The sequence below is a fragment of the Haemorhous mexicanus genome, chromosome 3 (assembly GCF_027477595.1).
Source record: "Haemorhous mexicanus isolate bHaeMex1 chromosome 3, bHaeMex1.pri, whole genome shotgun sequence".
NCBI classification, from domain to species: Eukaryota; Metazoa; Chordata; class Aves; order Passeriformes; family Fringillidae; genus Haemorhous; species Haemorhous mexicanus.
This window is the reverse complement of record NC_082343.1, coordinates 63,876,475-63,902,668: the sequence shown is the minus strand read 5'-3', so window position 1 is coordinate 63,902,668 and position 26,194 is coordinate 63,876,475. Positions and strand designations below refer to the sequence as shown.

At 38.6% G+C, this 26,194-nt stretch overlaps 1 protein-coding gene across 2 annotated transcripts in view; it reads right to left on the bottom strand.

The window, feature by feature from the left end:
- The window catches only part of PTPRK (protein tyrosine phosphatase receptor type K), a 378,847-nt gene that overhangs the window by 63,892 nt on the left and 288,761 nt on the right, over nt 1-26,194 (bottom strand). For both annotated transcript variants that reach the window (XM_059842131.1, XM_059842132.1), the window contains exons 9-13: nt 18,401-18,510; nt 16,980-17,181; nt 14,268-14,373; nt 7,205-7,478; nt 4,306-4,342 (exon numbers count right to left, since the gene is read on the bottom strand). In XM_059842131.1, coding sequence (XP_059698114.1) covers nt 4,306-4,342; nt 7,205-7,478; nt 14,268-14,373; nt 16,980-17,181; nt 18,401-18,510 — 729 coding nt within the window. The remainder of the gene's footprint in view (nt 1-4,305; nt 4,343-7,204; nt 7,479-14,267; nt 14,374-16,979; nt 17,182-18,400; nt 18,511-26,194) is intronic.

Sequence of the window (26,194 nt, the reverse complement as noted above, 5' to 3'; positions counted from 1 at the left end):
CTGGACTTCATTTATTCCTCTAACTACTTTGTGATAGAGCTGCCAAGTCCACCACTTCTTTATTTACTGCCACAGTAGATTTCTTCTAATTAAATTTTCAATATTTTTCTCTAGCCCACTAAGCAAAACAAAAGAATACACGTGAATCAGTGTTAGCCTCAAACTTGGCAGCCTGAAAACTGTCAAAAATGTCAGCTTCATATACTCTGCTCAATAACAGCTCTGCTGTCCCTTCTGTCCTCTTAAATGTATATTCACATGCTAAATAATTTGAAGCATCACTCTTCTCTGACCATGTTAGTCCAGTTTCACTCCCTTAGCAGTCGGAAACATTTTAGACCGTAAAATGAAATGCTGATGTCATGTGGAGTGGAAATCCATTCAAAGTTTCACACAGTCAAACTCAGCTCCAGGATATGACAGATCAGTCATCAACATCATCTACTCTGAAGTGCACACACCTATTTACTTTGGTTTATCAATATTTTGGTTAGGCAGGTTTGGTTATCATGTATTCATTCTGATATGTGCATGATATGAACTACTCAATGGTCTCAAGTTTTGCCAGGAGGTCTAAATTAGATATTAGGAAAAATTTCTTAATGGAAAGGGTTGTAAAGCATTAGAACAGGCTGCCCAGGGAAGTGGTGGAGTCACCATCCCTGGAAGCATTCAAACCACATGTGCATATGGCAGCTGTAGATGTAGTTTGGTGGTGAACATGGTGGCTAAGTTGATGGCTGGACTTGGTGATCTTAGGGGTCTTTTCCAACCTTAACAGTTCTATGATTCCACAGTTGAAATCCGCCTTACTAAGCTAGTATTAGGAAGTTTAAGGCTTTTTTAAGGAAAATATATATAATAGATTTTTATTTTTTATCAAATAACACATATTTCCTAACTCCATCTTTCCATTTCTGTTGAATATCTGACCTGTTATCTCAGCCTCTGCACTCTTCTCTGCTCTTCAGAAAACAAGATTTTTTGTTTATTCTTGTTCACTTACTATGTGTGGGAAACCAGATTATTAGTGACTGGGTAATCCTACTATCTAGATTCAAAATTAACAAGGTATAGAATGTTATTAGGGGAAAAAAATACACTGATCATTGATTACTAAGAGTTTCTGGAAGAGAAGGGGATTCAGCTTAACAGAGGAAGGCAGTATAGGTTAAAAGTGTCCAAGGAATCAAAATTGTTCGTAGTTAATATATTTTCTGGGCTATATCTGTAACTGGAAATGGTGCTTTAGGTATGTTGTACTCACCACCTGCGGTACAAGGAACTAAAAAACCATTGTTTCAACTTGATTTCCTCAAGAATCAAAGCTTATGTGAACAGACTGTGTACATGTCTGTAACTTTTCCTACTCCCTTCATCACATCTAATAACTTGGCCTGGCCAATTGACTCCACTGTGCAGAAGAGCAAAAGTTAGACATTAAGCTCCCACAACTGCCATGGAAGTAGGTGCCTAGAAAAAGGGGCAATCCTACTGTTAGTCTAATTAAGGGCCATCAAAGAATCACTGGCATTCATCCTTCAGCAGCAAGTACACAGGAAGCTACTTTTCAAACAGTTGCTGCTCCAGTATTTTCTACCATGAAAAATTAACTCAGTGTATTTCAATACACCAGACAGTAGTATGTCTCTCTGTTTACTCAAAAGCATTTTTTCAAGGCACAACAAGAAGGAGCAGCAACATTCTTTAGTCATGATTTGGCATCTTTCAGATGACCTGACACTTATGGGCATTTGCTATCTGAAGCACATGACAGCACTGCACCTGGAACACACAGACCAAAAAAGTACAAGTGCTTCAATATAAATTTGTTGGCTTTCATTAGTTTAATACCAGTAAAAAAAGTATTCCATTAATTCCCAAAGGTAGAAGGTAACCTTGGAAATAATATGGGTGAAACCCATAATACCTTAAAATACATGTAAGGCATGCTGCTAGGGAACTGTCCAAAAAAGAAAAAAAGTTAGGGAGTAATTTCTCCAGCACATTGCTATCATATTTTTTCCATCTTTTCATCTTATTGGCGTGAATATTCGCAGTAGTTAAACCAGATCCTTAAACAAGACAGAAATAAGAAAGTAACTTTGCTGGTAATACTGAACCATCACTACCAAGGAGATTTTGTCTTGATGTGCACCTTTTCTGTTGTTCCTCCTTACTCCCTTCCACCACAGCTTTTAAAATTTTTTTAATGTCTTTTCAACACGTTTAAGGCAACATGCAATTTGGCCACCTGTAGGCTGCTCCAAGTCACAGGACACAACACAGAACTACACACTACAGTTATAATGGAATACATAGTTCAGACAACTTCCCAGACTTTAAAAAGGAGTGCATTAGGTAAGGTGAGGCAGTCCCTTTTTCCTTTGAAAATAGCACAAATGTAACCAGACATTTCCTACACCAACAGTTCAACCTGATCTCACACACTACAGAAAACCAAACAAACAAATCAACAAATCAGGGTAACCAGATGAGCATATATGTAAACCAGTACATTAAGTATACTTTTCTTCAAATACAACATATCATGGAATTACTATTATGATGAAAACATAGGAAAAAAATCAGTATGAACTTTTATGACTCCGAAATGATGATTCCTTATTAAATGCATTCCTGCAGAGGAAGAGAAAGCATTTGTTTCTAATGTTGTCTCCCCTTGCAATTCACAGCCAGCAATTAAAATAAGTCAGAGAAAACACTTTGGGTTTTAGGTCCATTTTCAAGGAATTTAGCACTGATATATCAGGCAGCTCAGTTACTTCAGGAAAACCTGTCTTCAATCAGAGTGTCAAGGGCAATACGTAAGGCACAAAGGTAAGAAACCTCATACTTATTTTGCCTTTCTTTCAGACTAGAGCCATCAGGGGGAATGTGACTGTGGCAGCAGAGGAAGGTGTACAAGCAACCACCAAGGGGTCTCTTGCTACCATGAACATTGCTTTGAGATTGGGGGAATGTGTGTGGTTAAGCAAAAAATAATTTCCTCATATGACAGGTGAATTCCCCTCCTGTTTTATTATTACCATCCAGAAAATTTATGATGAGAGAGACCATTGTTTTCCTCCTCCACAGTCCTGCAATATTTTAAGTTATTTCTGAGCCTTTCAAAACTCTCCCTAGACTCAAATACTAGCCATAGATGCTTGTGGTACATAAATATTTGTTTATGCAAATATATTTTAATTCAAACATTTAATATTGCCAGGTAAACATAAGAAACATAATGCTAATATACTTTTTACAGAAGACTTAGCTCATTATTTTAATTTCCTGTTTATAGTAGCTTACCTCACTTGATGAAAATGCTAACACATCTTAAGAAGTACATTTTTTTTTTTTGGTTTCTCAAGAAAACACTTGATTGCTACCATCTCATTAGAGACATCACCTTTTCATTTGAGCAAGATTTAAATTGAGGGAAGTTATTGAAAAAATGGGGCTCATGTGCCTCTGCAGTACTTTATTACCCACTTCCTTGTATCTAAAGTTGTTTTTATGCTGAATATCAATATGCAATTAGAAAGAGACAACATAAGTTCTGGGCCTCTGCAGAAGACTCTTTGGGCATTTGTAAGCTCCTTGCTTGTTTAGCTGCCAGAGTCTATCAAACAACTCTCATGTCGGCACAGTCAAGCCACCAAAACGAATGGCTATAAATACAGCCAAAGCAAGAGATAACAATAAACAGAACAACCAAGTCCTCATTTGGAGATGAAACAACGTTTTTGAGTGAGCAGTATGTGATTAACCTGCTGTATATGGGTCAACGTGATTTATTCTCACAGCTACACAGTCAGCCTTAGTCCTGGAACTCGCTGCCAGAGAGAAGCTTTTCTCAAATCAACCCTCCCCTACATCTCGCTAACACTTGGAGCTCTTACTTAGGAAAATTAACTGTCATGTCCTTCATTTAAATTATTTCCACCCCTGCTTGAAAATAATTGTTAGTCTAACAGACAGTTTACCCATGTGCACTTTCTTCTCTCTTGTCCATCTATCTGCTCACTGCAATGCTTCAGCACTCTAAAGGCAGATCTTGAAAGCCACAGGCAGAAAGGGGGAATAAAGAAGCGTCCTTATTTTGTCAAAATTCTGCGTATTGCTAGAACTGTACTCTCTTGGCTCAATACCAAAGAATAAAAAGCAGCAGACCATTACATTTTAACACAATCGAGTGGTTCAAAATAGAGGGATAGTACTGGCTTTGCTTTGAACCTTTAATAGCAGCACCACAATTCATTTAAAAAGCTACTTTGTGTGTGGGAATGAGCCTCTTACCTTTTGTAGCTATTCGAACACACTGAGTTTTGGTTTCCTGTTAAGGAAAGAAAAGTAAACAGTCAGATCAAGGGCTTTTCCTTGCCCTCCCCACTCCATAAATTCATCTTAGATCTACTGATCAGCTGGTACAACCCAATGAATTGGCTCAGGGCTCTGGGCTTAGCAGGGGTGGAGGCTGGGGAATTTTGTCTTGATTGGACTGTACTGTCCAGGATAATAACGGGGAGAAAAGGTGTGGGACAGCTCAAATATAGCAAAATTTCAGGTTATTAAAATCAAATGGAAATCATGCCATAAGAATACAAAGAGAGGATGCAGCAGGAGGAAAAGGGAGGACTGGTGCTCCTATTTATGTTACAGCACAAAAATTCTGAGCTTCTGTTGACCTGAAACAGCACTGTGCAGCAAAGAGGATACTTTTGTTCAGCACTGTCTCCAAAATTATGTCTTGCACCACCCTGACAATCTTAAAGAGTCACCTGAAGCACATGAGCAACACGGTCCCTCATGGTTCTGAGTGTGGAATAAGCACAGATGCAGCTCAGATATATATCCCTCCACACACGACACAGTTAATCTACACCCTATACTGTCTGCCCAGGAGACACTGATTTGACAGCAGTATGCTGCAGAAGATGCTGCCCATGCAAAGACAATCTCTGTGTAATTTACTACTCTCACCCCTCAAACTTCAAATTGCTGAAGTTTCGTCAGCAATTAAAACAAATGAACAGAGAAATCACTTGGTTGTGCACAGCTTGGACAACTTGAACAGACAAAGGTCAATCATAAATGGGGTTTCTGACCTTACTGCACAATGTGCAGCCATTTTAAAGGAAAACATACTGAAATAGCATAAGGTTGTGTGAGCATAAGGTATTGGATCACTCCAAACAATATTAGCATGTAATTTGAAAATATAATAATGACAGTTTCACTCTATAAAACATGCTTACTCTAATCCTCAATCCTTCAGCATTCCATCCCCTGGCATCTGTCTCCTTTTGAAGATTCAAAAGCAACAGGTAAAATATGTAGATGCCAGTTTGTAAACACAGCTTGTAAAGAGTTAGCAAAACTCTAAGTTGAGGCATTGTAGGTGTTCAGTAAGGACAATTTTTCAATCAAAATGAAAGGCCCACAAAGTCTACTAACATAATCTTACCTATTCTCCCTAGTTACTGGATTTACTTGTCTGTTTCTGTTCAATAAGTCCGCAAGGATCAGAGTAACCTCCTCTCAACCCTACCATGTACTTCAGAGCCTGCTTTACTTCCCTCTGCCTATTTTGGTGATCCCACTGGTTTACAGCAAAGCATCTGTTTAAATATTCTGCAGTTCAGATGTTGTCTTACAACCACTAGATCTCTGTCCTGGCAGAATGTAGTGCAGTTCCCCTCAAAACCTCCCCCTAAATCCCTGTAGGAACAGAAATTTGATCCAAAGTTTCAAACATAACAGAGAAATCTGTTTTAGGGTTAAAACCTCTCACAAACTGAAATCAAGTTTAAGCAAAAAATGCTGTGTTCTCTCATTTTCTACTTATCTGTCAAAATGCAAAAACCAAAATAAATATCTAAATATATTTTGTTCTTTCACTTTACTTTTCCCTCCTTTTTTTTTTTTTTTACCTCAGGGAATGAAACAATTTTTTTACAATGCAGTCTACTGGAAATCTATAAAAACAAAGGGAATTATTTTTAGCAGGTGAGGGAAATATGGATGGGTGTCTAGCAGTCACCTTCTATTTTGCTTTGTTTACTTCATACAGGTCTTTAAATAAGAACTGAAAAGAGGGAATGGTCTATTGAATGAGAAAATAAAAGTTCAGTTTTCAAACACCTTTGTACGCATTCTGACTTCTTGTATATCCAATTTTCATAATCATAGGTAAAGACTGAGATTTCCTTCAAAAGACTCCAAGGCAAGGCTGCCTGTTAGCAAGGATTTGTTTAGTCACCAGAGTGATCCAAGCATAAGGAAGAGTAAACACTGCTTCTTCTCTTTTCCAATGGTTCTGCTGGAAATCAGTGATTATCAGTCCAGCCTTTCTAGTTCCTGTCTGAATTGCCTGGACACCTCAGTTTTCTAAACTATATATCCAAATATTAAATTTTAAATACCTAAAGCTTCTCTCTCTACCATATTTTCCCTTCTCACCAATCCTTTTCCTCTCCCTCATTTTTCATTTACAAGAGGAAAAACCATTCAAAAGGAACAGCCTGGGGCTTGCAGAGCCACAGTTGCTCTTTGCACCTGGAACCTCGGAACCTCTCTCCCTGACACTTCTCCTGCTTCCATATGCACACAGAGCCAGTAGCAGCACCCAGCAGCAGAGTTAAAAAGAAGCACCCAGGAGGTAATGAAGGTGAATGATGCCATAATTCTACTGCACAGCAGTGCTGCAAGCCTGATGTACACTTTCTCAGAAAGACTCTCAAACTCATGGTGGGCCAGCAGCTACTTTTGCTCAAGAAAATGTTTACTTTTTATCTGGCGTCCAGTGTGAGAGTCTTAAAAAGTTTGCAATGTTTTACTAGCCCACTGAGCAGCCCACATTCTCTTTATCCTGCAGTAATTTAATCTTCTGAAGAGTGCAGGTACTGAGAATTGGGGAAAGCACTGCGGACATTATTTACCAAGGAGACAGTCACAGTCCTGAAATTACTTCCCTCAGACAATTACTGTGAGATGCATTAAACTCTCATCTAGTAGCAGTTTCTATGACACGAGGCTGATGTGAAATGTGAGTGGCACACTGCCATGCTGTCACAGCAGCGAGGGGATTTCAGCCATGCCACTGCCAACACCTCCCACATCCGACTCCAGCAGTCCTAGCTGCCACCACAGGCACGTCTTTGCCTCCTTGCAGGAGCAAGGTGTTGTCAGCACTTGCCTTCTCCACGCTGCTCATGGCCTGGAAGTAGATGTTGTAGCCTTTCCGAGGAGCCAGCGGCGGGTTCCAGAAGCCTTGGTATGTCCTGTTGTCACCCACAGTAAATGGGGCTGGCTCTGGCAGGTTTCCTGGGGGCAGCTGAGCAGCAAAATAATATGGTGAGCCTCCACTAAGGGCAGTCTGATAGGTGACAGGGACTTGGTAGCACTCCATGGCACCAGTTTCTCGCTTTGTTCGGTGTGGGTGCAGCTCTTCAACGACAATCTGGTAGGCACTGGTGAGACAGAGGAAAAAAGGACAAGACAGGAGATGGATGCAGAGAAGAAACAAAGGCTGGAAATACAGCAAAGCTATTTATTTCAGCTGTTGGAATGAAGCAGCATCCATTTTTTTTTTCATGAAAAAAAACAATATAAATCCATACATGACCTCTTTTTATTACTTTCCTTTAAACATTTTTTTTTTTTAAGAAACACAGGAAAAAAAAATGTGTTAAACTACAACAGATTAAACTCTTGGCTGATCAGAAGCAATCTGAAGTTAGCATTTTCCTTTGAAACAGTATTAGAGAAAGCTGAGCTTCAAGACCCAACATAATGGCTGCCTCCAGGCTGTGCTTGAAGCACCAATTTGCAGTTGTCATATCATTAGAGACAGAATGTGCTGACAGGCTTCTCCACCTCTTGACCTTGCTGTGGCTTCTATCTTGGCTCAGAGCTATGCAGATCTAAAGTACAAGTGACATGCTGTAATACAAGCACAGATGGACAGAAATCTGTCCATTCCACTGAACGAGACTGTCTCATTCCTTTACAGTTGTCAATGATAAAACATTACGAATTGCTGAAGCAGAGAGTATTCAGCCCATCAAAACACCACCTCGACCTCCCAATACCTCTGTTGAAATGGATCATGGCTTGGTCACTTTTCAAAATCACCTCCTCAAAATAGAACAGGTAATTATCTTTCTTCTTTAGAGGAACTACCTAACTGCAGGATGTTACCAACTCATTATCAGCTTCCTCTGCTTTTCAGAAGTACAGAATTTACATAGGGAGAGCAGAAGGCAATCCTTCATTTTATAAGAAAAAAAAGAGGTTTGGGGATTTTAAGGCATGTAGACAAGAAACCAGAAGCTTTTGAATTAAACTAGCAGACTTGTCTGTCTTGGGTTTGTTATAAAGCTTTCTAAACTGTAAAGGTAAAACTGAACCAAGTTCTCAAAGTGTCACTGTATTGCTGCAAGGACTCTGAAAGGCAAAGACAGTCCTCCTCCTTTCAGAATTTGTGTGGCAGCATTAAATTATTTTGTCAATTTTCTCTGCTACTGCTGCCCAGAAAACCCAATAACTGCAGTGGCAGAGATAAAGTATGATACTGGAGAATGGAAGAAAGAGGAGAAGAATGAAATAGGAAATTAGTTTCACATCTTTCCTAAGCTGAAAGAAGATGTTAGCATCCCCTTTTCCTAGCATGTAAAAATTAAGCAGAAATGCCTCTTTCCTCCATTTCAGTGCGCCCAAGAAGAATATAGAAAGTCATCTCAGTTTTGAAAGTCCAGGTAGAAAGAAGAATGTAAAAAGAAAAAAAAAAATAGTTAGACCTGGGGATGTTTATTTCTTATAAACTGATCATGAACTGAGCTCAGTTATACATCACCTTCTGTGGTAGCCTCTATGTATTAACCATCTGCAGTTAATGGGGACTGTACCAACAAATCACTTACACAAAACCCCTGTATATCCAGCATATTTCTTTATGCCTCAAAATAAATGTACTAGCAAAAAACCCCAAAAGCATTGATACTTTAAAAACCTGACAGGATGAAAAATATTTTAAAAACTTTTATTTATAATGTTCCAAGGTAAGAAATGACTACCGGCATTCATTCCCTCCCTGGCCTGGCCCTGGACCCAAGCAGGGTAAAAACACTGTTTCCAAATTGGGCAGACAACCAGCTGGAGAGCCCTGGGACACAAACACCACGTCTCTGCTGCCTGAATTCTGCAGCCTTCTCTCATCAGCTGCCAGTGGTCTGGGACAGACACAAATTCTGCTCTCAGAAATGACAGAAAAGCAGGAAACTTGTCTGTGACACCCTGGGAGCTTCAAAGGAGAAAGCCAGCAGGGACAGAGGAAGGACAGTGCAATGCCTGCACGTGACAGAGGCAACAGTCCCCTGGAACAGCCTGGTTTGTCACACAGCTCCAAAAATGTGAAGTACCACAGCTAGAAAATCAAACCCTCTTTCCCCCTCCATTTTATAGAATAACGAATAAATGGGGTATCTTCATTTTAAGGCATATCTCCTTTTTAAGGGTCAAGCCTCTTTGGAGACCAATACAAAAAATCAAAGATGAAGGGCATGAGAATCAAACTGGTTAAAAGTCTCTTTTTATAGCCTTCTTTAAAATAACACTGATTTTGGAATGGGATACAAAAGATATGGCAAAATTTTAAGCATGGGACCACAATAAAATGTGATGGTTCTGAAAAACTTTCAAATAAATCAATTTATATAAAATATATTCCAAAAATGCGTTTTGGACCTCACATATGAAAAGCTACAATACATGGAAAATAAGACCTAGATATACATATTGTAGTCATCTACAGTTACAGAATAGAAAAAATAGAAAATGACAGAAATTGTTTTAAGTCTTCAACAAAGCTTGATTTTTTTTTTTTTAATGTAGTTTCAAGAAGTACATTTAAATAACAGATTTGCCAATCCTCTTTAGATAGGTGATGTAGCAGTATTTTTCATGCAGCATTTTAGGCTAACAAGACATGGAGGAATACAGCCGTTTACCTCTGGGCCCTTTGTGATAGCATCTGTTCAAAGCCATTTACAAAACACTGCAGTGGCTCCAGAGCAGCACTGTTACTCTGTGTGCACACAACAATGTTCGGAAAGGACACCCTGCTGTAACATGTAACAAAACAAGTCAAAGCTAAATTTGCAGCTTGAAAAGTGGGGTGTCCACTGGCTGCAAATGTGTTTTGATATCAGGTATTAGTGAAAATTTAACTATGTACACTGCTTATCCCTGTGTCTTTACATATAAGTAATCCTAGCTTCAATTATCTTAGGTTTTCTATAGTTTTTTTCTCTTTTGTGCTGGTGAGAATTCAGTTATTGAGAGAGCTTTTTTATGACAGGAGCTGAGGGAATTCCTACAATAGAATTTTCCCCTCATCTTTCCGTACAGCAACGGATTAAAATAGGGAAATAAAGAGAGAGGAGTGGAAAGCTTAGATGACAGTATTCCTTCTTCTTGATGACTAAAATAAATTCTGAGCTATTCTGAAGAGTAATAAAAATTTCAGAACCTGCTACATAAGTCATCAGGATCATAAAGGCCAAGAAGGTGTCTGAGACAGCCAGGTAAGCAGTGAAATTTTGAAGATACAGCGGATGAAGAGCTCCTCATGGAAAGTTTCCATGAAGAAATTATTTCTCATGACAAAACCTTTTTTAGTTAATTTAAGAAAACCCATACAGTACCTTGCTATTGACCAAGACAACTGCAAACAGGTGAAGGAGGTCTCTGACAACATCTTCCTTTTTATCCCTGCCTAAAAATGTAGGGTCCAAAGAGATATGGCAGTGGTGAATGTTGTTCCTACTTTAGCCCTATTCTGCCCAGACTTTAAATACCTGCTAGACATTTCTTTCTGTGTGTCTAGTGGAGATACAACTTCCTCTCCTTTGACAAGCACCAGACTGACTGACGAGCCCAAGTTTCAGTTCCAGCTCTTGGAATTCTAATTGACAGCGATTGTTTTAGTTGCTCCCTGACATGGTGGCCTTAATTAATCTTGCTACAAAATGAAAACAACCTAATTAATCTTAAGGAAGTATAAGAAAAACAATTTAACAATAAAATTAAACAAATTTAATCATTAAAAATTTACTGTGATTTTGATGTACACTCTTTGTAATCCTCATCTGCGGTAGGATTTGAAAACAAAAAATTGTTTTTCTGGTACTCAGTTAGGAACCTTCAGGAAAAACTACAGCAACAAATCACATCTTCAAATGAATCACCGAAGGACCATTGATTCTACTGACTGGAATCTCATCCACAAGATTGATGGCAAAGCTATACGTGCTTCAAAGTGAGCCTGAGCCATCCAGCTTTGTCTCCCTTTGCATTTCTGGTTTGTAATTTTGGTTTAAAACTCCAGGAGGCCATAAAAAATGCTGGGGATTGCACAATAAAACCTGTCAGTGAAGGTATGATTAGAGTCATGTTAAAACTGTGACAACTAGGGCAGACAGGCAGGGTCTTAAAGAAAAACTGCACATAGATTATACTTAAGATAAGGAACATCTGCTTGCTGAGGGGCTGTGCTGATTGGGAGACTATGATGGAAATCTGATCATGGCATAAATCCATTTGTAAAAGCAAAAGAGTATCAGACTGAACTTTTTTCTTTTTCCTATTTTTTTCTTTTCCTATTATTTTTTTTTTTTAACATTAACCTACTGATATGAAATGAAATGGCCATCTACAGCTCTGGAGATTACAGAACTGGGAAGAAAAAAACTTTTCAAAAAGGCAGCTGTATTCTTCAGGGTCAGGATAAAGAACAGCATCTGAGTCCCTTCTATTCCATCACAGCTGCAGGCACGGTGATCCAATTTTTCCCCACCTACCTAGTAACACTCATTATGGCAGTAATCCAGCTTCTAGAGGAAACAATATTGCAGTATCGATGGAGCGAAGCTTCACTAAAATATATCATAAAGTTTAGCAAAATGCATTGAATCAATTCAGAATTTCAGTGTGCTACATTTATCTCCCTATTAAGAAGCTGCTGAAAAGTACCTGACTGCAATATGCATAGCTTCAGAAAAGGCAATAACACCATGCCTTCTGCATTCCCCTGGAGAATGCTTCTCATTCCAAGTGAGGAATAAAACACCTGGTTGACTTTAAGAATAAAGCCCTAGTCTCTAGTTATGGTAAAGGACTTATTTCCTTGGCCTCTTGATGTTAGAAACTTGATGTTAGGTTTTAGAAGTTAACTCAAGTGGAGAGGGAAGATGACAGAAAGGAAGGAAGGAAGAAGTAGTTTTTTTGAGAACACAGTCAAACAACAGTTATTAATATACTGTGAAACTGTCACTATCAAACCATCTATTAACGTTTAGTACATGGGTCCTTTCTGCCATCTTCATGGGCCACAGTGACAAGCTCATGCCATTGAACTGAGGATGCTGTGAGGAAAACTGACAGAATAAATGTGAGCTTTACTCTGCAGGTTTACTCTGCAGCAAGTTCCTCGTCTGCAAGTACAGAATAGAGAACCAGACCTTCTTGAGCTAGGGTGAGTAATGTTCTAGCTGCATGAGCAATTCTCTAGCCACATCCCACCATGCTACCAGGTCACAAAAGAACCACCCCTCCAGGAGAGAAACCCAGGACCCAGAATTGACCCCCTGAAGATGTGTGGTGGGATTGAAGGTGGAAGCCTGCTGCTGTCAGCACAGGAGTGCCCTGGAGCAGCTGCTGTAAAGACGATGTACACCACTGCCATCAGCAGATCCCAGTGGGGTCTGGCAGGTCTGCTCTGGGCAAGAATCAGCCTCATCTCCCTCAGGTGGCCAGACACAAGATTGAAAGGATGTGGCATGAATTATTGAGAGACAGATATCACATTTCCTAAACAAGGACAGCTTTCATTAGGGACAACAGCAGGACACTTGGAAGTTTTTAAAAGCACCTTCAAAGGCATATAGTGTAGCAAGTTTAAGCACCTGCAGATTTGGGAGCATTTTCAGACCACAAGTCTGGATTCCATGATATTAATTTTTTAAAAATCCATATTTTAAGAATCCAAGTCCTGTACTTTCAGAAAGCAGCCCTGTTGCTCAAAAATCCTAGGTTTGCCCCAGAGCAATTTCCCAGAAACGAATGATACGTGGGATTTCAATTTTAAATAGAACACATGAAAATCTCCTATAAAGGGGATGAATCTGGATTATCTTCTATGACAGAATATAAATAAATAACTTGATAATACCAATCATAAGAATGATTATATGATAAGCACATAAAAATGCATATCGATATGTGACTCATTCCCCACAACATTCATGTAAAACATGCATTCCTCTTAATGGAAATAGACTTAAGAGACAGTTAATTTTCCTCTGCTTTTAGGGCTTGGGCACGTGACTTGGCATCAGCTGCGCCTTGATCGCGGACTTAATGTAACACAGAATGAAATGCATTAGCCTGTGTTTCTCTAAAATGTCACAAGGGTAATAGCATGAAAACCTTCTGATGCTCAGCAGCTAATTAACCCCCAATTAGTCAACCCTGCCCCTGAATATTGCTGATGCAGCCACATCAGTAAAATACAAATGGAATCAAATAATATCATAAAATTTTTACACTAACAAGTAGAAGTAAAGATCAGGATGTGGACTAATCTTTGCAAACAAAATTAAATTATCTCTCAACAGAGAGCAGAAAGGGAAAGGCCCCTCAAAGTTAACATAAATGAAACATTTTAATATGATTAGAGGACATGCCAAATAAAATTTAATAGCTTGCTACATGAATCCCAGTAAGAAGCGGTCTCAGAAGAAAAAGGTCAAATAGTTTGTATTCATCACTACTATTCTCCCATTTCCCCACAGCTTACAATTTTCCAATCACACACATATGCTATAGAGTACTTGACTTTGAAGCACTGGAGTGGAAGTGTTATTTTGAAATCTACCTTCTGACAAACACCTTTCAGCATCATATTTCAGAGGCACTGTGAAAGTAAAATGAAATTACAATGGCTAGAAGGTGGTTCTGGGGACCCTATATCAAACAGGTCAGGTAGCTAAATGATTCAGGTCATGACTGTCTTTTAAAAAAAACCCTGCCAACCCCAGAATTTTTTTAATTACATATCTATTGGCAAGCTAGGTGTAGGTAAGAAAAAAAATAGTGATGTTAAATGAATGTCACTCAGAAATGAACAGCTCTATATACAGTGACACAACAAATATTCAACTAAAAAATAATTAACTCTTGATTTTTTTTATTTTTTTTACCTGATAGGTGCACCTTTGGCCTGTGCAGGTCTCAAGAGTACAGTTATTGTAGTAGCAGTTTCATTGAGAGATGCATCCACTCCTTCATAGTCTGGTAAAGTGGGAGCTGATTAATGTTGAGGGAACAAAAAAAACAAAAAACAAATCCGTGAAAACATTTATAATTTTTATGAGGTTGTGGTTGCTTGGATATAGAACAAAGAGACAATCTTTACCAGCCATGTGAGTATTTTTAAACAGTTTTTCCAGTCAGACACATTCTTTTACTGTGGCATGAATGGGATTTAATGGACAAATGATAACACTATCCCTAACCACTTTCCATCAAATCATGACACCTCTCAGCTTGAAACAGTTTTATTCAAGAAGGAGAGAAATAGAGGGATGAGGTGACTGACAAGAATCTCCAAACTAAAATAAAACCCACATTTTTTGCAGCAATTTTTCTACCCTGAAAATAACTACAGTCACCATGTCAAAGACCCAGCTTCTACCATCTGCCTTGAACAATTAAAGAACCTTTCATATTTCCTCTTGAACATCATGGGAAACAATGCTAATATCAACCAGTGTGCAGGAAAATTGGACTTATATAGACATTCCTCTGTGGCCAAAACTAGATCAGGGAATCCATTCCCATGCCCATTCCTATCAATGGACGGCCAAGCTGCTCATTAATCAGCTTCAAAACCACTATGAAAGAACAAAATCAAAGTCAAAACCAGAAGTAGTTCAGGAATTGATTCACTAATGGGCTGTCAGACTGTCACGCCTCCATGGCAGCAGTATTTGTTGTGGGTGGGATGGCTAGTGTTGGCAATTACTTCAACCATCCAGCTTTAATCTGCTGCCTGTTACAGTCCTCTCTGGTAATACTGTTGCTGACTTCAGCCCCAGGGCAAGGAAATAAACAAGATTTTCTGTGAATCAGAAAAGAATAGATTTCTAATAATTACTAATTTTTCATAAGTTTGAAAACTATCTGCATGTTTGTTTTTTTAAAATATGTGGCTGTATCATTATAAAATCATTAATGAAGCCTGTATAATTCAAAATGAATTTTCAAAAATTGATGTTTCCTAGCAGGATGTGAATCATTTAAGTCATAATAATTTTGCAGTACTATATCAATAGATAGAAGAGCTCTGAAAGATTAAAAGCCTTGCTTCATTAGTCCTAGATCCCAGATGAACACAAAACATGCTCTTATTTCAGGAAATAATATTTTAGAGAATTAATGTTCATTTAATGTTGATTTTAAAATTGCTTGTTACACCATGTTCACTAGAATCCCAGTAACCACTTGTAAGCTTAGTTAAAAGGAATCATTTCAGCCCTCATTATACTAAAGTTAGCATTTTCTGAAACATGCATCGCTCTGTAAAAAGTACCAGTCATGCAGAGTAGAACTAGACAACATAACAACTAGTTCAGCATAAAGCAAGATAGAAAGAAGAGGCTGAAGTTCAGATACAAGGGGCATCACAGCCTGCCTTTGACCTTTCCTAGCATTAACCACGTCTTGCCAACCAACAAGATACATACCCTGTCTAGAAAGTCGTGCTATACTGGATTCTGGACAAAACTGACAAAATTTCTGTGTGGGAAAAGAGGGCATATCTGAAAAAGCCTGAATTCACTGTAGTCCTAAATGATCCAAACATGTCGAGGAACTTTTTCTTCTCAAAATACTGAAATATCAGACACGCTAGCAAGATATATACCTCTTTTCTTTCCCTTTTACTAAGAGGTTAGAAGACAAGTATGCAAGGGCTACACCACTAATATCTGAAAGTTTATGAACTACACCACCATAATATCTGAAAATTGATGAACTAGAATTTGTTGTGAAGAAACCCTTAAAACAACCTGAGTAAAATATCAGACTTCAAAACAATCTAATAGCTACACAAACAGAACAGAACACATCATTTGGTGGTTTTTGTGCATTGGTTGTGTTGTTTTGAAGGGACAGGGGTGTGAGGAGCGATAGTGCTAGTCACCATGTCACAAAATCAAGTTTCTCTGAATATAGCATTGACTTACATTCCACTATCAACTGCTTAAGCCACTATCTTATTATTTGAGAATAACATTGAAATTTAAGAAAATAAAAATACCAAAACATTTCATTTGACATAACTGTCTTCCAGAGTTTGCAGTGCGTTATTAAGATGAATAATGTCAAAGATGTCGCACTGCAATAAATCAATAAAGGCACAAGGAAGCAGACCTTTGTGAATCTGGCAAAAGAAATTCACATTGTCCCAACTGCCCTGACCCTGTTACAGCTGTGTGCTGCTAAGTAGTGTCACCTTCAGTAAATCAGTAATTTTCTGCACCTGACTTTACTAACCTGCAAAACAGATGCAGTTCTTAGTGACCTGTGGAGTGTTGACAGGCCTAATTAATTAAGGTTTACACAGCACTTCAAAACCTTTGGATGAAAGTACTGGATTACACAGAAAAAACAGTTCACAAGTACAGCTGAGCAATTTTCACCTCATGCAAGGACTTTTCCCTGAAGGTATGCTAGCTACCCTGTGGAGAGTACACCCAGAAACATTTTAACATAATTTCTTAACATGGTAGGATTTTTTTGTGGGGGTTTTCTTAAGCCTTTCACAATTTCTCAAGCCATACAAAAATATTCAAAAGACATTTCCCTCCTCCCCTTCCCTGTCTTTTCGTCATGTTGTTGTTTGTTTTTACCTGAGATGTTGGTTGTTACATTGATGGTAGTTGCTGGTCCAAACCCTTTGACGGTGCTTGCACGTATGAAAAACTGGTAGGTAGTACCAGGGTGCAGGTGAGAGAAGACGTGGTGTGTGCTGTTCCACAGCTTGGATACTGTCTGTGGAGGTCCTGCCACCGGAACTGCAGGATCAAATGACTGTATACTGCTGTAGCTCACCTGGGGAAACAACAATTTTTGCAACAACTCTTAAAAGTTTTCGCACAAGGGATTTAGGTTAGCTTGGCTAGAAAGGAAGCAAAAGACACATGCTCATCTAGCTGCCCATTTATCTTGGAGATACCACAGAATCACATAATCATTTAGGTTGGAGAAGATCCTTAAGATCATTGATTCCAACCATGAACCCAACAGTGCCAAGTCCAGCACTAAACCAAAGAGGATTTCATGTGTACTCTTGAAGAGTTTGCCTTACTTGAAAGGCTGTGCAGGCACCCCTCATCATTACTGTTGGATGACACACTCCCTTGCTGGTTATAAAATCACCATGGAACACTTTGAGTTTCACAATTTGATTTCCTAGTAGCTGCTCTCTCAGGGCTAATGTCACTGTTAATCCACTGCCTTTTGCATCTGTTTCCAACTAAAAATTAAGGAAGCATTTATCTGCTTTAATCCTGTTCATCAACTGCTTTTACATAATTTATGTATGAAAATTTCACTGTTACATTCCACTGAGGGGAAGTCAGCAAATGGCTGAGTGGGGTTGAGCTGCCCACCCGGTTTAACTCAAACTATCCATCTCATGAATTTAGTCTACATTAAATGAATAAATAAGTAAATAGATAAATAAATAATTTTTAAGGGGTTTTGTTTGGTTTGTTGATTTGCCTTCCTATAATTCACTAATACGCAAATTTATATCTTTTGTTTCTTTAAAAGAAGAGTGCTGGAAAGTGTGATGTTTGCTGCTAAAATCAGGTTGTGTTACCTGCCAACCTCCTGTGGAGGTCCCCAGAAGGCTCATAAAGTAAATACACTTGAAACAGAATTCATATGGAGGTTTTCTTAAAAGATGATATCTAAGAATCTAGCAAAGCTAAAAAAAACATTGTTCCAAATTTCATAACCATCTTACTTTTCATGCAACCTTTGCTTCCAATGAAGAAAATTTTGTAAATCATGGCTGTCATGGCTTTGGAATGGTATATAGTAACAATAAAAGATATTTAAAGCACTTGACAGGGATGGACAGTCATATGCATGATAATTACAAATTTTGAATACCTAACCACTACAGAAAATCATGTATTCAATAAATGAAAGAAGCATAGTATTGAACAGCTGCTTAAAGAGCATAAACATCCACTGTCAGCCACTTCTCTTGATGTACCTCCCTAGCCTCATCATATATGCTTGTTATGTGTTTAATGATTACCTCATACTGAGTAATGATGCCATTTGGATCCACAGGTTCCTTCCAGTTGAGGAAGATCTTATCTTCAAAAGGAGTTCCTTTCACTGATTTGGCAGGTATAGGGCCTGGCACTACAAACAAAATGGAAGTTTTAAAAATAGGAAGTTCGAGACAGAAAAACTAAAGAGATGACAGAACATCCTATTAAAACCAAAAGTGAGCATGGGTCTATTTTTATTAATATTCATTTGCATGCAAAAGGCGATGGTAGAGTGTGTGAAAAAGCACTTCAAAGTGTATTTTGTCATTTGCAGTGCAGAGAGAGTATGAAGTTGAAACATTAACGTTATCCCCACATACGGTTTTCAAAACTCCATGCAAAGTCAAATTGTCTCATAGTATAGCCAGGGGAAACAGTTCAAGCGAGATTACAGCTTCAGGGAACATCACTGAACTCTGTAATAAGCGTATCTTAGGACAAGGACTACACGGTTCTAAAATTCTTTTAAATGGAAAAAAATCAAAGGCAAGCAAGAGTTTCTGTTAAACAGCTTCTACCAAAGGAGAGAAATTCTTACAAAACAGTTTTCAATCACATATTCTTATGATTTGTTGTTTTAAAAGAAAACCTCATTTAAAAGAGAGGGCTGAACATGGAGAAACACACCAGCTTCTTTCAGCCTTTGACCTCCTCATGTGCAGAAGGATCAAGACTGCTTACTTCAAATCTTTCCAATAAGAGATGTTTTCAAAGCTTTGAACTGAACAACACCAAGATCACCCTACCTTCTTTTTTTTTTTAATGGAACCAATATCCCTGGTGTAATAACAAGTCTGAAATGTCACCTCAGGCCTCTTTGCCCAAGTGATTCACAGCACCTGGTAATCCCATCAACACCGGGCAAGAGGACTTAGTTATCTCCCATTACAGCTTACAAGATATTTTTGCCTACACATACAATTCCTTTTTATCAGAGCAGCTCACCTAGATTTGAACACACACATGCTGAGAGAAGGGGGTGAGCATAAGGGACTGCTTGGAGAAACTCTGAACCCAGTGAAACACCTTCCCCCTCAAAGAGACAAAGTTGTTCAAATTTGCAGTCTTTCAATCTAAAATGTTATTTCTGTTTAATATGTTGACATATATTTCTGTCTCCTTCTAATAAGCCTATTTTCTCCAATGCAACTTTCAGTGAGCCTTACGCATGACACTCCTTGGATATTCATTATTATCAAAGCAGACTGAAGTTTTACAAAGAGCAAAAATAAATTAAAATCCAGTGGATCAAAGGAAGTGCCAGGTGCTGTGCTAGCAGCAGGAAAGAGTGAGTGGTCTCTCAAATGAGTGAAATTTATTTCAGTCTACATGCAAACTATAAATGGTGATTTGACCCTTGGTACAATCAACATAACTTGGCACATTAATAATAAATTTAAGTAGTCAAAAAAGCCCAGAAGTAAACAGGTGAGAGCTTTGAAGAACACGTTCATCTAACTGTCATAAGAAGGCTTAGGAGAAGTTAACTAAAATCACAGTCTGGTGCTTTTCTTCAGGGTCCCAGGACATACCAGGCAGTGGATGAAGGCTGACATGCAGTGACAGCCCCTCTGTGCTGTTTGTGTCATTGAGAGACTTCCTGTAGGCAATGTTTCATTTTTCATGGGAATACCCTACAGTATTTCCTCACATCTCAAAAGAGGTATGAATGTACCCTGATCCACATGACATTTTCCTTCGGAGATGCATGCATGATTTTTTTGTGTGCATGTACATCTGTGTTTGGGAAAGGACATGGGTACACACCAGGGCATGTACACAGTGCATGAAATTTGACATTAAACCACATCAAAGTATGTGAGGTTAAAAGAAAACAGACATGATTGCTCAAAAACACTTTTTGAGGTTAAAAGAAAACAGACATGATTGCTCAAAATACTTTTTGTGCGGTACTTTGAAAAAGAAATGTTTCATATTCACTTGAAACTGGGTGTAGGGCTCTACATTGGGTGGTTGCATAAATCCTCCTACACCTTCAGTTTAAACACTAAGGTGGGAGAAGCCTCTAGGCTCATCTCATTCCATGACTCTTTGATGCTTAAGGCAGCAGAAGCAATGTTAAAGTGACTGGAATTATGTGATCCCAGCTAGTTTCATGCTTCTCTTCCCCCTGGCACAGGAAGGTACAAGAACAGAAGCTATCACAGCAATGAACAGCTTGCTTGGAATCCCAGTTCAAAAAGGTCATAAAGAAAAAGAGAGCAAGCATCTAGAGAAAGAGAAGAGTAATTCCCACAAACCTCTTCCATCCCCACAAATTGAAAAAAATTAATGTAGGGATTAACTTAAATAATTTGAAAACTCAACTGGAATTAAAACAAAGATAAATAAAAGTTCAAGTGCCCAGAAAAAGGAATATAAATTAATATTCGTTTGAAGGACACATTTTGATGGTCTGAAATTATTTTTTTCCTTTCCATTTTTCCAGTTTAGCCACAGTAAAAATGTATTTTAATTCCACTGCTTTACCAAAAGGGTAAAGGGAGTGAGGAGAGAGAGAAAAGCAGAAGTAAGAGAATTTGCTTAAAGAACAGAACATATTCAGGTTAGTCTAAATAATTCCTTAGCATCATTGTTTGTTCTTTTATGTCTTTTTTATCAGGTCAGTATTTGTTACAAACAGAAATATTAGGTCAAAATTAGTAAAAAAAAAACCTGAACAGGCAAAAAAAAAAAAACCCAAGAAAAAAAAACCCAAACAAAAAAAATCCCAACACCAACAAAAGAACAACAGCAAGGTAACCTGTTGGTAACACTGCCCTGACGACTCAAACTACACTTCTCCATGTAGACAGCCACTGCTGTCTATTCCCTGTAACTCCCACCAAGGCTCTAAGGACTTCAGAAATGCTTTAAACGGCACCTTTCCAAAACAGTGTTAAGAGCCTTCCCTTTTGTTGTGGATTGACCTTAGCTGGATGCTAAGTGCCCAGCAAGCTGCTCTCTCACTCCCCTTCCCAGAAGGACAGAGGAGAGAAAATAAGATGGAAAACAATTAGTGGGCTGAGATAAGGCAGATTACTAAAGAGGGGAAAAAATCCAAAAAAAGCAGAAGTTTGCACAAGCATAAGCAAAGGGGAACATTTAATCTCTACTTCCCACCAGTGAGCAGTGTTCCGCCACTTCTCAAGAAGCAGGGCTTCAGCACGTGCAGTGGTTGCTCCAGAAGCCAAAAATTGTAAAATAAAGAATTTCACTCCATTCCTTCTCCCTCCCTTAGCTTTTACATCTGAGCTGACATCATATGGCATGGAATAGCCCTTTGGGTAATTTGGGTCAGCTGGCCTGGCTGTATCTCTTCCCAGGATCTTGCCCACTCCCATCCTCTTGATGGGGGGAGAATGTTGGGAGTCAGCACCGACGCGGTGCCAGCCCTGCCCAGCAGCAGCAGAACCCCGGTGTGCTACCAGCACCTTCCTGGGTACCAATGCAAAGCACAGCACTGTGAGGGCTGCCGAGGGAAAGTGAGCTCCAGCTCAGCCAGACCCAATACACCTTTGAATGATATTTAACAAGGACTTGGGTCAAAACTAGCCAGGTAAATGTCATCCCTGTGTTGATAACAGCTTTCAAAAAACTCCTCACAAACAGCAGCAAAGGCTTTCTTAAGGCTTGTGTGAGCATTTCCAGAAGCTCCATCACTCAACACAGCACATTTTTGCTGACTTCCCAGGCTCCCATTCTTTTCCTACACTAGCTCTCACTCTTTCCTTTGGACTTACAGACAAATCAAAACACACAAGACTATTACAAGTGTGTTAAGGTGAAGTATGTTACTTAACATAATCATCTGAGTCATTCAAAAAGTATAAGTAGCTCCTAGAGGAGTAGAACTCAGACCTTTTGGTCTCTGCACCCACTCTTGAAAAAGATTCTGATCTGCTGACCTTGTGAAGTGTGACCCCACCATCTCTCAGTGACAGCAACAGTAAACACACTTTCTTTCCCATGCATTATTCTATGCTAAACGTCCAACAAGTCAGGATTTACATTTTCTGAAGAAGTGAAATAAATGAGGTGGATTTAACTATATGGATATCAGAAGAGATTTTGAATTTAAGCAAAAAAAACCCCAAAAACCCAAAACAAGCAAAATAACAGTAAAAAAGTATACAAACATAAAATGCATATATGTGAAAAAGTAAGATACAACAAATTCAAAGGGAATCTCAGCAAGATTTTATAGTGCAAAAAACACAAGCTCTTCTTTCATTATTTACATGCATCTCCAGAGCTCTTTTAATAAAACTATATATTCATATAGTGAATAGCTGATAATCTTTTCTTCTATATGCATGTGAGATGATGGACTTTATAAATACTATGCATAATGAAAGTGCAAACCATCAATCTGACATCACACCAATTCATTTTAGACCAATATATTTGCATTAAATTATGTCACAGTCACAAATAAATTGTTATTCACAAATAGTGTCACTTAAATGTTGTTCTACATGGACTTAACGGGAAATTTATATTACAATACATTACTTCTGGAAAAACAATGTATTACCTGACACCAACCACTATAAAAATGAATTTATATTGCTTCAGTTTTCCTGCTACAAAATAATGAAAGTGTATGTAAACAGAGTATTTTTATTATTATTATACTCTGTGAAAGCCATGCACAGAATTACTATGTTCTCTGGCAAAAGTTATGTGCAGAAATATATAGGATTATATTGGGAAAATTTCCTTTGTTGTAGTCAAAAAGGGCAGCATATTAGCTGCAATCTTACAGCCTTTCTCTCAAAGTAGATGCTCATTTTCAGGAGATGGTGACAGTTAATCTCTCCTACTGTTCAAATGTTACCAGAAACAAAAATGGTTCACCTTTCCATTGGCTTTTTCTGAGGGATTTGCCATTTTTACTTTACACTTTACTACAGCTGGAGACTAAGTTTTAAATAAAAGCAAATTTTGTCTATTAGAAAGGAAAAACAAAACCAGAAGTGCTCTTACTGGTCTTTACCATAAGAGCATTTGCAGAAAAGGTGGTGGCAAAAATTACTTCTTTGGAAATCCCTCAAGTTGGACTATTTGCAGTAAAGAACAAAATTGAGTGTTATTGGGAAAAAAACCCGATTTTATATTGACAATGGTGTACATGTTCCACTTGACATTTCCTTTTCAGTGTCACAGTTTAACCCAAGCCAGCAACTAAGCTCCACCCAGCCAGTTGCTCACTCCTCCTTCAGCAGCTGGATGGGGCAGAAAACAATAAAGAAAAAAAATAATAAGAGCAACGATAAAAGAATTAGAATATATGTAACAAATTCTGTGCATTGCAATTTCTCACCACTCACAGACTGATGCCCAGCTGTGAAGCCTGGCCAGTTTTCTCCCCAGTTTATACACTGAGCATGATGTTCCATGGTATGGAACGTCACTTTGGCCTGTTTAGGTCAGTGTCTGGCTGCATCCCCTCCCAGCCTCTTGTGCCTTCTTGCTGGCAGGACATGAGAAGCTGAAAAATCCTCAACTCAGTATGAACACTACTTAGGAACAACTGAAATATCAGTGTTTTATCAACATCATTCTCATCCCAAATCCAAACCTCAGCACTGTACCAGATACTAGGCAGAAAATTAACTCTATCTCAGCTGAAGTCAGGACACACATTTAGACAGTAGGCAAAGCATTTCACTCTCCCTCTTTTTTTTTGTCTTCTAATTATAACATTTCCTCTTCCTCCGCTGTTCTCCAGAGTGGCAAGCCTGCTAGAGCTCTCCCAGGAGCATGAGTAATGACTGGACAGTTGGTGTCTTAACCCTGCATCATAGCTCTCAATAGCTCTGCAAGGGGCAGAATGAGCCACAGACTCTGAAAGATCAGGGGACCTCATTTGTGTCCAGTGAGCACATGCTTTGCCCCAGACTAAAGCTCTCTTATACTTTAAGCCCCAAAATGGATTCTCCTATTCCAAGTGATCCTTTTCAATTAGTTGTTTGCCTACTGTTAGATGACACACTCCCTTACTGGTTATAAAATCACCTTTGAACACTTTGAGCTACACAATTTGCTTTCTCTGTAGCTGCTCTCTCAGGGCTAATGTCACTACTCCTGTTAATCCACTGCCTTTTGCATCTGTTTCCAATTAAAAATTAAGGAAGCATTTATCTGCTTTAATCCCCTTCATCCACTGCTTTTACAAAGGGTCCCTCTGAGTTGGCAGGGCTCTGGTCAACAGGCAGCTCCAAGAACACGTGCACACTGATGATTCATGCTAAGTGATAAATTCACTGCTGGTAATTGTGCTTTGTCTCAAAGAGCCAAACACTGTCTTTGCCCAGCATGTATGCAGCCCCAGGTTGCATGAGCCTTCCTCTACTTCCTTTATCAAATTCTTCAAACAGTGTCCATCTTCTGTACAAGCCATAAAAAGCACTGAGTCCCTGCCATAGCACAGATAATGCCAAGTGCCTGTGTACTCAGAAGAGCTTTTTCCAAACCTAAGTAGCTGTGTGGTTTCTCCCCAAAGATGTTTAGCTTTTAAAACACACAAATTTCCCTGTTTTCATCCTCTTCTTGCAAAACTTTTATAACAGTGTCTCATACAGGGGTTTTATTTTTACATGGAATACAACTTTCTGGAAGTACTAAAATATACCTTAAATCCATCTTCCCATGCTAAATAGAAATACTGAAATTACTAAGTATTCAGATCTAACTCTGGTCAATAGAAGGACTGTTTTCAGACTGTCATGGTTTTCCTGGGCTTTGCTATCTTGCAAATACTGAATTACAAGCTATTAAAACTTTTCTCATTGGTCAGCCATGGCTCCAAAGATCTGAAGCAGAGCTTTGGAATCTTACCTCATTCTTCTACTAATTGTTTCTTGAGTTAATTCTGTTCCAGGTATCATATGCAACTGAGTTAACACTCAGCATTCTGACAGATCTGACCATTTCTGAGAGACCCCCAGCCCAGCTGCACAGCCTTACATAAATGTGAGTCTTTGTGATAGACAGAGATCCCTCCTGTCTCACAGAAGAGCCTCAAAAAGTCCAAAGTCCTCTACTTTTAGAAAATCCTAGAAGTTCAGAAAAGTGTAAAGATCCTAGCAGAAGGGAGGAATTGGCATGAAAGATGTAGCGAGATGAAAGGAAAGGTTAAAACATAACAACAACAACTGAAGAGACAAAAGGGACAGCTTGGAAGCATGGGGAAGTATGAGGAAAAACAGAAGATGAGGGCAAAATGGTAGAGGGGAAAAGAGACAGGAAAACATGGCATAGGCATCTCAAACTCCAAGAGTTTTTGCTTGTTTAGCAGTACCTTGTGAAAAAAAAACAAACAAACAAACCCCAGCATTGGAAAGAATCTTACTCTACAGAAAAACAAAAAATTTAATTATCAGTTGTCATTTGGAGTATTCAAAGTTTCTATTTATGAAAAGCATACAACATGAGTGCACAGTTTCAGATAAACATGTCGTCAGGGGCTATTTCTAGCTAATGTTATTTGCAAAAATGCAGAGCAACACTCTATTTCCTCTATATTCTTTCTCCAAAATGAATCACTGATAATGCCTCCATGATATAATTAAAATTATGCTTACTCTAGAAACCTGCAAAAACCATGAAGACAATGCAGCTTCATCTGACCACACACAAAATGTAGGGCACAGAATCACACACATAATTGGACTCCTCATCTTCTTAGTCCAAGTCCTACTTAAGGCTTCAAACTGTGCTTGGAAATAGTTTCAGATACTTGATCACTGAGACTGGAACTAAATTAGCAT